Below are 15,132 nucleotides of genomic sequence, written 5' to 3' on the forward strand. Positions count from 1 at the left end.
TGAGGCCTTCATGGTTTTATGGTGCGGTCATTAACTGTGGAAGTGTCAACAAGGGCAGCGACTTTGTATCTTCCACGCAGGCAAATAGCTGTTAATGCCCTGGCCTGTGTGATCAGCCCATATGGTGCATGGGAGCCAGGGAAACCGTGCGCATGGGTGTAGCGTATGTTGGGGGGTCCGAGCTGTTAAGGCTACTACTGTGCTTTCGGCTTCTTGCCCCGTGAGGGGTCAAAACAGCAAATCAACCTTCTCAACTTCACCTTTGCATCGTCCTCCTCGACACCAGCCACTCCCATGTCCTCCCTCACTCTGTCCACGTAGCTTCTCCTAGGTTGACCTCTAGCCCCGTACCTCCACTTCTCTAAATTCTCCTCGACCTGCTCCTCGCTCTCACTGCAGATCACAATGTCATCTGCAAACATCATATTCGAAGAAGCTTCCTGTCTCACCTCATCTGTTAGTCTATCCATCACCCTGGCAAACAAAAATGGGCTCAGAGCTGATCCCTGGCGCATTCCCACCTCTACACTAAACCTCACGGTCACTCCTACTGCTGTCGTACATGTCCTGAACTACTTTGACATACTTCTCTGCCACTCCATACTTCCTCATGCAGTACCACAGTTCCTGTCTGGGTACCTTGTCATAGGCTTTCTCTGAGTCTAGATCTACGAAGACACAATGCAGCTCCTTTTGGCCTTCCCTGTACTTCTCCATTGCTAGCCTCAACGCAAACATTGTGTCTGTAGTACTCTTCCTCGGCATAAAGCCGCACTGCTGCTCGCAAATACTTACTTCTGTCCTTAGTCTAGCTTCAACTACTTTTCCCCACAACTTCATCGTATGACTCTTTCAAACCTAGAATGTTTCCATGCGCTTTGGCCGAGAAATGTTTATGAGTTGCCGGTTGACCATTGATTCCATTTGCTGTTAACAAAGCAATTAAAGAGAGTCACAGGTACATCTTGTCAAAATTGGCATTGTCCACAGATTGTGTAAAACAGTGACATACTTTCCAGTCCCCCGCCCCCCCTTTTGCTCTTGTAGGCGGAGGCTGAGGGAATTCTGAAAGTTTGATTCTATCCGGAAGTTGGTGCTGATCTTTCAGCCTTTGCCAAAGTTGTATATTTGCATCAACAGCGTTAAGGGAGATTTAAAGTAACCTTTGACTTGCTTTTTGTCAAAATTAGATTACAGACAATCTAGATCGGTATGCTGTATTGAAGTCTCAGAGAAAAATCAACAGCAACAATAAATCAGTAAATCAAACCCTTTGCATGACATTTATTCCTAAACCAGCCCTAATATTAAGTGAATGATTTATTCTAAGATAATAAACGACAGGCATTCACCTCTACCTATCAGGCTACCGTGATACTGGTCCTCGTGATGTGAGAGAGACACCGATGCTGGTACTACCAGCTTCGATAACGTTATCGACTCCTCGTACAGAAACCCAACCACACACACAGACAGGTGTTAACAAGCTAAGTGCCTCAGGGATAGTTTACTCAGACTCAGATGACAGGCAAGATGGGAGTGGTGTCCACCTTTAGTTCCCAGTTAGTAGAGGACCAGTATGGGCACTTTCTTTTTTTTTTTTACATATCAGGTTTCCAGGTGTATTTTGACGCAAAATTCATATCTGACCACACATTACTAAAAATCATCAGTGCAAATGTGCAGTTTTTAAGTATTCTTATCTGCCTTAGGGAAAACAGGCTCACTGTCTACGTGTGAACCTGATGGCCATCGTACACAGCGCCCCCCAGTGGGCCAGACAGACGCCCTGTCAAATGGCCTTCTTTTCTTATGTGGGTTAAAGGTATTTCTTATATAAATCCATGTCACATGACTTTAAAATGAATTTATCACAAAAACAAACAAAACAGAATTTAGATTTGTTTATTGCTGTCATTCCATGTGTTATATTATACAAAATATGTGTTAATATATACAGTGCCATTGCTAGGGTCTCCTGGGGGTCCAGGCAAGAAATCCCTGGGGCCCCGACCCCATCCGTGCACGGTGCAAAAATTAGATTTTTGCACATTAAAATGCACAATATATAAGTAAACAATGTATAAGGCCACATCAAAAGAAAAATATAGTGGCACAATATATATAAAACAACAGTGTAAATAAATAACGTCAAATAAAAATAAATAGTACAAAATTAGGCTTGGCTAGTGCAAAATCCACAGTGGAATGGCAACATTGGACTTTGTTGGTTTTAAAAATGTTAGCAATGATCCTGAGAAGAGCTATGAAATATTTTAGTCAGTTCAAAATGATTTCACATCATAATTCAACATGTTTTAAGTTTAAATGTTCTCCTTGGTGTACACACTTCACATAACCATCATTATGCATAGGCTTTTCATACAAGGTGCAATTTATTATTCAATCAATCAAATCTTTATTTGCAGACACAATGGTCCAATTAAAAAGCACACATAACATTTACAACATATACAACGTTTACATAGTAAACACAGTAATCCTATAATAACATCAGGTACCAATGACACCAAATACCTGAGTTAAACTTCACAGCACTTAGGCTTGGCTGAGTCAGTGTTCTGATGATGTCATTCCCTGAGTCATGCAGCCGACATATAAACCTGTATGACAGGTGCCTCAGCTGAGCATTAAGGGTGTTAACCCCGACACCACAGAACATCTCACTGGCGCTGGACCATCTTGGCTTCCTGAGAAGTATCCGCATGCAGTCATTGTATGCCACCCTCAACTTCTGCATGCTGGCCTGTTTGTACTTGATCCACAAGGGGGCAGTATAGAGTGGCGTACAAAAGGCCCTGAAGAGGGTGACTTTGACCGCTTCAGAGCAAAAACTAAATTTCTTCTTCAGCATGTTGGCCTGCGCATACAGCATCCGCCGCTGTCTATACATGTCATCATCATCTCCCAGCTGGTCATTGATGATGTGGCCCAGGTATTTAGTTCTGCTGCAGACAGACAGCACTTGCCCTGACAGATAAAATCTTGGGAAGTCCAAACCCTTATCCTCTCTCGTTCTACAAACCATGACGGCACTCTTCTTGGCATTATACTTTACATCAAACCTGATACCATAGCCAGTGCATATGTCCAGGAGCTGCTGGAAGCCAGCACTGCTCGGTGACAATATGGCCAGGTCATCAGCATACATAAAGTGATTGATCAAGGTGTCACCAAGCATACAACCAGTATTACAGCTGTTGAGCTGCACAGAGAGATCATGCATGTAGAAGTTAAAAAGCACCGGCGAAAGGAGCCCACCCTGGCGGACACCGTTCCCCACAGCAAAAGGAGGTGAGACCACATTACCCCACCTAACCTGCATAGTCTGATTCGCATACCAATATGCCAGGATTCTAAGAAGACAGTTTGGCACACCTCTCTCCCTCAGCTTCAGGAACAGCTTCCGATGGTTCACCCGGTCAAATGCCTTAGAGGCATCGATGAAACCCACCAATACAGAGGAGTCTTTAGCCTTATACATGTCAATCACTTCTTTCAGACCATAAATACACATGTCAGTACCATGCTTGGTTTTAAACCCAAATTGATTGTCAGTGGTGTTAAGAAAAGGACTTAAGCGAATCAATAAGATTTTTTCTAAGACCTTAGAAATTACACTAGCAAGAGCAATCGGCCGGTAGTTATCCAGGCTCCCCACCTTGCCTGTCTTATCCTTAATCACTGGCACCAGTGTAACATGCAACATGGAGTCAGGCAGCAGCCCATGCGACAATAAGCCTGTAAAACATAACGCAAGCAGGACAGAGACCCTCGGGCTAGCATACTTTAGGTGCTCTGCAGTGATTCTATCTGGACCATCAGCTTTGTTATCTGCCAGTTTATCTATTGCTTCACGCACCTCAGTAGCTGTGACCCCCACCACCTCGCTGTCAGGGACGCTCCCTACCTGAAAGGGGACACTGTCAACACAATTAAAGATAGCAGAGTAGTGCTGCCTCCACAGCTCAGCTATATTATCCGATCCAGTGACTCCCTCAACAGAACACGGCAGGGCCACACTTCCCCGATTCAAGGACTTCACCTCCTTCCAGAACCCAGTTACATTACAGCTGAGAAGCTTCTCAGCCAAAGAGTCAGCCCTCATCAGTCGTTCCTGCCTGGTGATATAACGGATGGCCGATTTATACCTGGCATGAGTCAGTTTTCTATGGTCCAGAACAGGCCCCTGCCTGGGCCTGCCTGCCTGAACCCACTCTCTGTGAGCGTCCCTGGCTGCAGCAAGGTGAGGAGCTACATGTTTGTGCCAGCCTGGTTTGCCTGTTTTACCGTGAGACCTGTAGTTAGCTAAGGTGCTGCCAGCCGTACATAAGCTATCTACTATAGCATCATACATGACACAAAGATTACTGTAGTGGACCCTATCTTCACAGTTTGGATCAGAACATACAACAGCATCACATGGCAAGAATACCTTGTTCAGCAGTGCATCAGTTCTCCCATAGTAATACAAAACATCATCATCAGAGAGCTTCGACCAGTCTACCTTACGTCCAGCCCTGCCCTTGTTCTCTCTGATCAACTCAGGCAGACTATCAGCCTCAACATAAAAAACATAAGGAACGTGGTCACTCAGGGATGCGTCATACTTAACCTCCATGGAGCGGATGTTGTCATGAGCATCAGCCGTGGTCACACAGTGATCAAGCCAGGACGTTGTGTGCCAGGCTTCACTAATATAAGTGAAACTGTCAGCTGGCAGAAGCACTCGGCTGGAGATGATGAGCTCACTATCCTCACAGAAGTGTACCATGTGTTTGGCAAACATGGAGCTCTTATCTGACAGGTCAGCGTTCCAGTCGCCGACCACATAGATAGAAGTACAGGGATTAATAGTATTATTCGGCTATTATTATTATTATTATTAGCATTAGTATTTGTATTAGTATTCTACCCAGACACTCAACAGAAGTGTTGTTGTTGTTTTTTGACTGGTGGAGAGTGAAGCAAATCCACCGGGACTTACCAGCATCAGGCTAGTGGCTGCTGCTAGCTAGCCTGCTAATGTTGTTGTGTCCTGTTTTCACAGCATTCATCATAGCTTTATCGCTGGCTTAGCTAGCTGCGTTAGCCTCCATTTTCTCTGCTTCAGAGGAACAACTCTTCTTCATTTCTTCCTCATTCAGGGTGGGAGGGGCTTATCCCAGGGGTCCAGTGGGAAGAAATTACTTTTCGGCAGACCAGACTCGTCACACACTTTTTGCGGGTGTTTTTTTTTTTTTTTTTTTGAGCAAAATAAGCCACCGTATCCTAATGTGTTCAAATACAGTTTTATTCGGATGTAATGTGGCAGATTGGCAAGTGATTTCAGGTGGCTGCTGGGCAGCCAAAATAAAAGTAAGAAGAAGAAAAATGCCGTCTTTAATCAGGGAAGTAGATCCATAGTTCATTACTACGCATGCAGATTTCTATTAGTGTTCAAACAAATGCACACAGGACTAACTGAACAATAAAAAAAAGAAAAAATCCAACCCTCTTAATCTCATGAACTAGTCTTATTTGGTAAAAAGAAAAAAAACACACACTATAGAATAAAAATAAAGATGTGAGGCAGTGTATTTTAATTAATGTGAACACTCTGAAGTGACCTGGGTGCAAAGTCAGCCACGAACTCGTGTCAGAAACACTTTGGGTGTGTTTTAACTGGGGGCGCTTTGGTTCGTCTTGCTTCTCCACAGTTACATTCACTGTGCTGTCCATAAATACTGTACAAAATGTGCTTTAACATAAAACAATAACTCCCCGTTAGTGGATTCCCAGCATTTGAGAAGGACGCCATAAAGATTTGTTAAATGACACACAGTATGCACTTTAAATTACTGGCACGATGTTAAATAAAAAATAAATTAGATCTTGCAGCTGGTGCGTGGAGGCAGATTCAGGTCCAGACTCATCTTTAAAATGTCTTTTAAAGTCAAAAGAAGAAGACGGGTTCTTATTCTCCAAGAAAAGTCTTTCCATTTGCCTTGAGCTGAATCTCAACGCTTTCTGACAAAGGTAGAAGCATTGAACCAGCGCTGCATCAGTTCTGAAGAACTTCTGTGCTTTTGAAACTTGAAAATGAACCAACCCCCCCCCCCCCCTCTAGAGACGCATCGAAGGACAGACGGTCCTCTCTGTTCTGCCTCCATGTTCGCTGCCTGTCATGTCGCTACTTGTCCAGCTCCAGTAGATGACGCTGTTTGACCCGGTTTGATGCAGCGCGTCGCTCCTAAAGCCGGCAGGTCTGGTATTTACTGTGCGGGGAGGGGCTGAGCTCGTAGAAGAGGACGTAGGCATTGCTGCTGCGGACTTGGCTGGAGGACACCGGGCTCACCCTGCAAAGAACACGACAGAGGGACATTTTATTTCATCAAACGAGGGCGCGAAGACGACCGCAGGGACTCCCCACTGAGTAACGTGAACGCCGCCTGAGGCCGTGTGAATCCAGCACCGCCATCGTTCAGTCTGAGATACCTCGAATCGTTGTAGCTGTACCACTCCCCCAGTGCCGGATGCCTGCAGTACGCCGTGTAGTGGCCCCCCAAAGCGCTTCCCAAGTGGTTGGACACGGCGTACAGGTTATACACAGCGTGCTCTGCAGGGCGAGAACCAACACTGACGCGTCAAATCCCACGAGCTCCTCCCTCCTCGGCTAAACACTCACCGCCGCTCTCCGTGGCAAACTCCCGCAGGTCCAGCTCTTTGAGAGGGAAGTTGACGTACGTGGAGAGCTTGCTGGCTCGGATTTTGGAATCTGAAAAGCGCTTCAGGTCTGACGGGGACAAGCGAGTCAAGGAGAAGAAACTGGTTGGAGCGCGAAGCGAGAAATTACTCGCTGATTGAGTCCGTCTTAATCTCAAGTGCATCTGCAAGTGCCAAAACAAAGGGTGGAAAGGAAAGGGGGAAAGGATACGGAGCACGAGGATCTGAGGGAACTTCTGAACGCTGAATCTTTTGGTGCATCTCCTCCTGGCTTTGCATCTGTCGCATGTCTGAGGATATGGATCAGAACGTGAGCTGCTGCTGGATAATCCATAAATCCGTTTTACGAAAGAAAGCCGCCTTTCTTTAAGCCTCTTTACCGGTTTCTCCTCTCCGTCCAACACGTCCTCCTTCGTGAAGAGCCTCAGGCAGTCTTTGAGAGTCACTTCGCCCGAGTTCTTCTGCAGAGACACAGAGCAAAGACTTATGAATCTATCTAGAAGGACGTTTCTGGAGTTGAGCTCCAGGATTAGGTGGCGTGTACTTAATTCTGCATGAGGCGGAATCCGAATTCGCCAAACCTCAGCGTTGCCGAGCGTTCGACTTTTTCCACTGCGGCCAAAACGTTCTTAGCGAAATGGTCGCCTGGACCTTTCCGAGCCGCTGTACCTGTGCAACGGGTATCGACAGGTCCCAGAATGGATCGAACATGGTGGACCGGGAGCCGGAGACGGTGCAGGTCACAGAGCTTTTCAGCTGCCCCACAAACAGATCTGGAGGCGAAGACGCAATTTAATGACACGTCCCCGGTCAAGGTCACGCAACGTGCCAGCCAACGTGCTGCGTGAACGGAACCTGCAATGCATTCTGTGAGCAGCAGGGGGGTTACCGGTACGCTTCACATCTGTCTCACACACACACACACACACTAGTGTGGCACTCTGTAGCGCACATACCCTAACTCGTGCCCCACCCCCAGCGCTTTTGTGAAAATTTAATTTGCTCTTTCCATAAATATCAAATATTATGTACAATTTTCTTATCTAGCATGCCAAAAGTGAGATTTTGTATTTATTCTTTTCTGTACCAAAGTTCTTTCCAGGAATACGTTCATGTTCATTCACTATTTATTGTGTGTCTTATAATAAAAAGGCATGCAGCTGAATTTTAAATTTGTCCATTCGCCTTTTCATTTCCGCTAGTATTTTATGAATTATAACGGTTAAGGTTAAGGTCAGTGTCATGATATACACCTGATCAATGTCTACCAGGCATGTAGCAAGAAAGAGCCATATGAACCAAAAATAGCTCCGTAACAAGATTAATAAACCGAATAGATCAATACATGCATTGTCTTCCTGGCTGTAGGTGGTGATGAATTACAGCGTGAGCACACACAGCCATAAAGATGGGAGGGCTACGAGATAATGCGATAAAAGGTGTCATAAAAGCAGGTATATGAGAACGTTCTCTGGTCTTCCTGGAAAAGGAGAGAAATCCCCGCAGACAGCCTGTCAGGTGAGTAGCACAGAGTTTCTACAGTTTGTGTGTGGTAAAGAAGAATTGAACACTAATATCTCTGTATCATACTGATCAATTAGGCAGAGCACCTAGGTAGCGTTTTATGCTAAATCTGGCTGGACTCTAGTTTACTTTGGGAAATGTTCTGGTTCTAAAGTGAAACAAAATAAATTGCTGAAGAATTTAACATGCTTTTTTGGGGGAGGATTATATATATAAAGACATATCTCTGCTTTCTTTCATTTGTCAGGATGATTGATCTGGTGGTAATATTGGGACCATCATCAGCAACTTTTTTTTTTTCTCATAAAAGATTAACTGTACATTTGATACTTCTCACTATGATAACCTTCCTCATACCTGGAATTGAGTCCAATAAGGGTGTAAAAATACGGGTAAAATAGTTTGGGTAGAGTTTTGAGTATAATAATTGTGATCTACAGGCTAAAAAGGTATTTTGTGTTTGTGATGCCTGAAAGTTAGTGTACTTGTACTTTTGCTTTCCACAGCACCAGCGTGCATACTTCAAGACGTGGATTGAGCTCCTGTTTTCGCGGCGACGACTTTCCTCTGAGACGATGCGTATGAACCCGACTGTCGTGATGCTTTGCCTTCTTGGCTTAGGTAAAATACAATATCCATGTTCTCCCTACAGACAAAAAAAAACAAAAACAAAAACAATCCTTTCCACAACTTTTAAAAAATGTAGCTAAATAAGGGTTTGTAATAGTTATCCACCCAGTAATTCATTAGTAAATTGATTTTTTTCACCTTCTAATTATGTTGTTATGCTAATTAGTAGTCATTAGATAAGTTAAGAAATGATCCTAAAATGGATTTGGATGCTGCGTCATAGTTTTAGAGTCACAACTGTTTTGTGTTTGCGAAAGCTTTTAGTCGAACAATGTCAGGCGGCGCTCGCCGCTTGAACGAGGAGACTTCAGTCATTTTATTTCTCTTTTCTGACTCGTGTGTGTAGTATCTTCAACTAACCCTAACCCAATCCTACAGTCCCCACTCCTCCAGCCACCGCTGCTACAACTTCCACTCCTCCAACCACCACTACTACAACTTCCACTCCTCCAACCACCGCTGCTTCAACTCCCACTCCTCCAACCACCGCTGCTTCACCCAGCCCTGGTACAGGCCTCACTGCTTCAACCAACAGTAGTCTAGGCACTGATCAAACTCCCATCACGGACACCATTCCAACTGCCACCACTTCGCTTGAAAAAGACTCAGGCTTTTCAGATGGGGAAATAGCCGGTATTACCATCGGTACTCTCGGTGGGGTGGCGGCTGTTGGTGAGTACAGTGCAAGCGCACCCCGTTACACAACACCTCATTTCTGCTTCCTCAATAACATTACTTCCCAATGAAGAATTGTATATAAATACAGGATTTTAATTCATATCGGAGTATCCTACATAATTACTTTAAAAAAAATAGAGCAATAATCAAAATGCCAGCAAGCAGATTTAAATTGTGTGCAATTTAAAAGTGGAATTGTTGGATATATTGTCAACCTGCTTGTTGTTAAGACGGTGAAGGTGAAAGAAATTTGCTTGTTTCAGGTGGTGGTATCTTTGGTTTTCTGAAGTACACCGGGAGGGTGTGAAACCAGACAAGGACAAAAAGGGATGGACGGATCACGAGCAGCAACATCTGTCATTGTTAATGCCACACAGGTTAAAATCTGGCAGATGTAAAAGTCCTACTGTCTGAATGGCTCCGATCATATAATAAAGAAACCCTGTAAGATGCAAAGATGAGCCAAGAGAAAGACAATAAAGTTAATTTTTTCAATTTTGCTATTTTGAGTGGCTGTAAGTGAGGAAACTAAATTTTAATTGATTAGAAAAGAACATTTTGTTATGACAGAAAACGTTTTTCTTGATAAGATGTTCATGTTTGTCTATGACTTTGAAATAGAGCGGAAAATCTGTCAAAAGGGTTAAATCTATCATTAAAATGTAATTTAATGTATTTCACACACGATAACTTTGGCCATTGGATTTCAATAAGTAAGCAAATTTTTGTATATATAGAAATGTATATTGTGTGTGAGTGTGTGTGCGCACATGCGTGTGTGTGTGTGTGTATGTGTGAGTGTGAGTGTTTGTGTGTATAATATGCCTTAGAACCATTAAAATGCAGGAGCTCCAGTATAGTTCCCTTGTTTTTTAATTCAATAATGATTTTAAAAAAATTCTGTTTAGAAAGTTTTGAGGTTTAGGTTCACTTTTTGTTTTTGGCCTTCCTGTTGGACTTCTGACGTGTTACTATATCTTTATTTCTCACACTGTCTAAAGTCCAGGCATTGGTCGTAAAAAAAACAAAAAAGGAAGAAATTCTTCCGTGCAAGCTGGAGTTGTTTGTTCACTTTATGAGTGTAATGAGGTTAAAGTGTACAATGTGCGAGAACCACATATGTCATATTTTTATACGCCCTAGTTCAAAATTCAATAAACATTCATTTTTTTCCAGAGTTGTTTTGTCTGTTTGTTTGTGAACAAAGCAAAAAATTTAAATCAAATGATGAGCATCTCTGAGAAACGGGGCATTGACGTCATGAGGCCTTCATGGTTTTATGGTGCGGTCATTAACTGTGGAAGTGTCAACAAGGGCAGCGACTTTGTATCTTCCACGCAGGCAAATAGCTGTTAATGCCCTGGCCTGTGTGATCAGCCCATATGGTGCATGGGAGCCAGGGAAACCGTGCGCATGGGTGTAGCGTATGTTGGGGGGTCCGAGCTGTTAAGGCTACTACTGTGCTTTCGGCTTCTTGCCCCGTGAGGGGTCAAAACAGCAAATCAACCTTCTCAACTTCACCTTTGCATCGTCCTCCTCGACACCAGCCACTCCCATGTCCTCCCTCACTATGTCCACGTAGCTTCTCCTAGGTTGACCTCTAGCCCCGTACCTCCACTTCTCTAAATTCTCCTCGACCTGCTCCTCGCTCTCACTGCAGATCACAATGTCATCTGCAAACATCATATTCGAAGAAGCTTCCTGTCTCACCTCATCTGTTAGTCTATCCATCACCCTGGCAAACAAAAATGGGCTCAGAGCTGATCCCTGGCGCATTCCCACCTCTACACTAAACCTCACGGTCACTCCTACTGCTGTCGTACATGTCCTGAACTACTTTGACATACTTCTCTGCCACTCCATACTTCCTCATGCAGTACCACAGTTCCTGTCTGGGTACCTTGTCATAGGCTTTCTCTGAGTCTAGATCTACGAAGACACAATGCAGCTCCTTTTGGCCTTCCCTGTACTTCTCCATTGCTAGCCTCAACGCAAACATTGTGTCTGTAGTACTCTTCCTCGGCATAAAGCCGCACTGCTGCTCGCAAATACTTACTTCTGTCCTTAGTCTAGCTTCAACTACTTTTCCCCACAACTTCGTGTGACTCATTCAAACCTAGAATGTTTCCATGCCCTTTGGCCGAGAAATGTTTATGAGTTGCCGGTTGACCATTGATTCCATTTGCTGTTAACAAAGCAATTAAAGAGTCACAGGTACATCTTGTCAAAATTGTCATTGTCCACAGATTGTGTAAAACAGTGACATACTTTCCAGTCCCCCGCCCCCCCTTTTGCTCTTGTAGGCGGAGGCTGAGGGAATTCTGAAAGTTTGATTCTATCCGGAAGTTGGTGCTGATCTTTCAGCCTTTGCCAAAGTTGTATATTTGCATCAACAGCGTTAAGGGAGATTTAAAGTAACCTTTGACTTGCTTTTTGTCAAAATTAGATTAGAGACAATCTAGATTGGTATGCTGTATTGAAGTCTTAGAGAAAAATCAACAGCAACAATAAATCAGTAAATCAAACCCTTTGCATGACATTTATTCCTAAACCAGCCCTAATATTAAGTGAATGATTTATTCTAAGATAATAAACGACAGGCATTCACCTCTACCTATCAGGCTACCGTGATACTGGTCCTCGTGATGTGAGAGAGACACCGATGCTGGTACTACCAGCTTCGATAACGTTATCGACTCCTCGTACAGAAACCCAACCACACACACACACAGGTGTTAACAAGCTAAGTGCCTCAGGGATAGTTTACTCAGACTCAGGTGACAGGCAAGATGGGAGTGGTGTCCACCTTTAGTTCCCAGTTAGTAGAGGACCAGTATGGGCACTTTTTTTTTTTTTTTACATATCAGGTTTCCAGGTGTATTTTGACGCAAAATTCATATCTGACCACACATTACTAAAAATCATCAGTGCAAATGTGCAGTTTTTAAGTATTCTTATCTGCCTTAGGGAAAACAGGCTCACTGTCTACGTGTGAACCTGATGGCCATCGTACACAGCGCCCCCCAGTGGGCCAGACAGACGCCCTGTCAAATGGCCTTCTTTTCTTATGTGGGTTAAAGGTATTTCTTATATAAATCCATGTCACATGACTTTAAAATGAATTTATCACAAAAACAAACAAAACAGAATTTAGATTTGTTTATTGCTGTCATTCCATGTGTTATATTATACAAAATATGTGTTAATATATACAGTGCCATTGCTAGGGTCTCCTGGGGGTCCAAGCAAGAAATCCCTGGGGCCCCAACCCCATCCGTGCACGGTGCAAAAATTAGATTTTTGCACATTAAAATGCACAATATATAAGTAAACAATGTATAAGGCCACATCAAAAGAAAAATAAAGTGGCACAATATATATAAAACAACAGTGTAAATAAATAACATCAAATAAAAATAAATAGTACAAAATTAGGCTTGGCTAGTGCAAAATCCACAGTGGAATGGCAACATTGGACTTTGTTGGTTTTAAAAATGTTAGCAATGATCCTGAGAAGAGCTATGAAATATTTTAGTCAGTTCAAAATGATTTCACATCATAATTCAACATGTTTTAAGTTTAAATGTTCTCCTTGGTGTACACACTTCACAAAACCATCATTATGCATAGGCTTTTCATACAAGGTGCAATTTATTATTATTCGGCTATTATTATTATTATTATTAGCATTAGTATTTGTATTAGTATTCTATCCAGACACTCAACAGAAGTGTTGTTGTTGTTTTTTGACTGGTGGAGAGTGAAGCAAATCCACCGGGACTTACCAGCATCAGGCTAGTGGCTGCTGCTAGCTAGCCTGCTAATGTTGTTGTGTCCTGTTTTCACAGCATTCATCATAGCTTTATTGCTGGCTTAGCTAGCTGCGTTAGCCTCCATTTTCTCTGCTTCAGAGGAACAACTCTTCTTCATTTCTTCCTCATTCAGGGTGGGAGGGGCTTATCCCAGGGGCCAGTGGGAAGAAATTACTTTTCGGCAGACCAGACTCGTCACACACTTTTTGCGGGTGTTTTTTTTTTTTTATTTGAGCAAAATAAGCCACCGTATCCTAATGTGTTCAAATACAGTTTTATTCGGATGTAATGTGGCAGATTGGCAAGTGATTTCAGGTGGCTGCTGGGCAGCCAAAATAAAAGTAAGAAGAAGAAAAATGCCGTCTTTAATCAGGGAAGTAGATCCATAGTTCATTACTACGCATGCAGATTTCTATTAGTGTTCAAACAAATGCACACAGGATTAACTGAACAATAAAAAAAAGAAAAAATCCAACCCTCTTAATCTCATGAACTAGTCTTATTTGGTAAAAAGAAAAAACCACACACTCTAGAATAAAAATAAAGATGTGAGGCAGTGTATTTTAATTGATGTGAACACTCTGAAGTGACCTGGGTGCAAAGTCAGCCACAAACTCGTGTCAGAAACACTTTGGGTGTGTTTTAACTGGGGGCGCTTTGGTTCGTCTTGCTTCTCCAGTTACATTCACTGTGCTGTCCATAAATACTGTACAAAATGTGCTTTAACATAAAACAATAACTCCCCGTTAGTGGATTCCCAGCGCTTGAGAAGGACGCCATAAAGATTTGTTAAATGACACACAGTATGCACTTTAAATTACTGGCACGATGTTAAATAAAAAATAAATTAGATCTTGCAGCTGGTGCGTGGAGGCAGATTCAGGTCCAGACTCATCTTTAAAATGTCTTTTAAAGTCAAAAGAAGACGGGTTCTTATCCAAGAAAAGTATTTCCATTTGCCTTGAGCTGAATCTCAACGCTTTCTGACAAAGGTAGAAGCATTGAACCAGCGCTGCATCAGTTCTGAAGAACTTCTGTGCTTTTGAAACTTGAAAATGAACCAACCCCCCCCCCCCCCTCTAGAGACGCATCGAAGGACAGACGGTCCTCTCAGCAGAGCTTTCTGTTCTGCCTCCATGTTCGCTGCCTGTCATATCGCTACTTGTCCAGCTCCAGTAGATGACGCTGTTTGACCCGGTTTGATGCAGCGCGTCGCTCCTAAAGCCGGCAGGTCTGGTATTTACTGTGCGGGGAGGGGCTGAGCTCGTAGAAGAGGACGTAGGCATTGCTGCTGCGGACTTGGCTGGAGGACACCGGGCTCACCCTGCAAAGAACACGACAGAGGGACATTTTATTTCATCAAACGAGGGCGCGAAGACGACCGCAGGGACTCCCCACTGAGTAACGTGAACGCCGCCTGAGGCCGTGTGAATCCAGCACCGCCATCGTTCAGTCTGAAATACCTCGAATCGTTGTAGCTGTACCACTCCCCCAGCGCCGGATGCCTGCAGTACGCCGTGTAGTGGCCCCCCAAAGCGCTTCCCAAGTGGTTGGACACGGCGTACAGGTTATACACAGCGTGCTCTGCAGGGCGAGAACCAACACTGACGCGTCGAATCCCACGAGCTCCTCCCTCCTCGGCTAAACACTCACCGCCGCTCTCCGTGGCAAACTCCCGCAGGTCCAGCTCTTTGAGAGGGAAGTTGACGTACGTGGAGAGCTTGCTGGCTCGGATTTTGGAATCTGAAAAGCGCTTCAGGTC

General features: G+C 43.8%; 1 protein-coding gene and 1 long non-coding RNA gene across 2 annotated transcripts; both read right to left on the reverse strand.

Annotated features, from left to right (window-relative positions):
• Positions 1-6,182: 6,182 nt before the first annotated feature.
• Positions 6,183-8,001, reverse strand: LOC137916534 (ubiquitin carboxyl-terminal hydrolase 2-like). Its single transcript, XM_068759524.1, has 7 exons — positions 7,995-8,001; positions 7,396-7,499; positions 7,107-7,187; positions 6,938-7,016; positions 6,689-6,796; positions 6,499-6,619; positions 6,183-6,359 (listed from the first exon to the last, which is right to left on the reverse strand). The coding sequence occupies exons 1-7, from the start codon at positions 7,999-8,001 to the stop codon at positions 6,254-6,256; spliced, it is 606 nt and encodes a 201-aa protein (XP_068615625.1). The 3' UTR covers positions 6,183-6,253.
• Positions 8,002-13,628: 5,627 nt separating this feature from the next.
• Positions 13,629-15,058, reverse strand: LOC137916535 (uncharacterized). Its single transcript, XR_011106513.1, has 2 exons — positions 14,834-15,058; positions 13,629-14,694 (listed from the first exon to the last, which is right to left on the reverse strand). It is a non-coding gene; the product is annotated as an uncharacterized lncRNA (long non-coding RNA).
• Between the last annotated feature and the right edge of the window lie 74 nt (positions 15,059-15,132).

This window comes from Brachionichthys hirsutus, unplaced genomic scaffold (assembly GCF_040956055.1).
Source record: "Brachionichthys hirsutus isolate HB-005 unplaced genomic scaffold, CSIRO-AGI_Bhir_v1 contig_898, whole genome shotgun sequence".
NCBI lineage: Eukaryota > Metazoa > Chordata > Actinopteri > Lophiiformes > Brachionichthyidae > Brachionichthys > Brachionichthys hirsutus.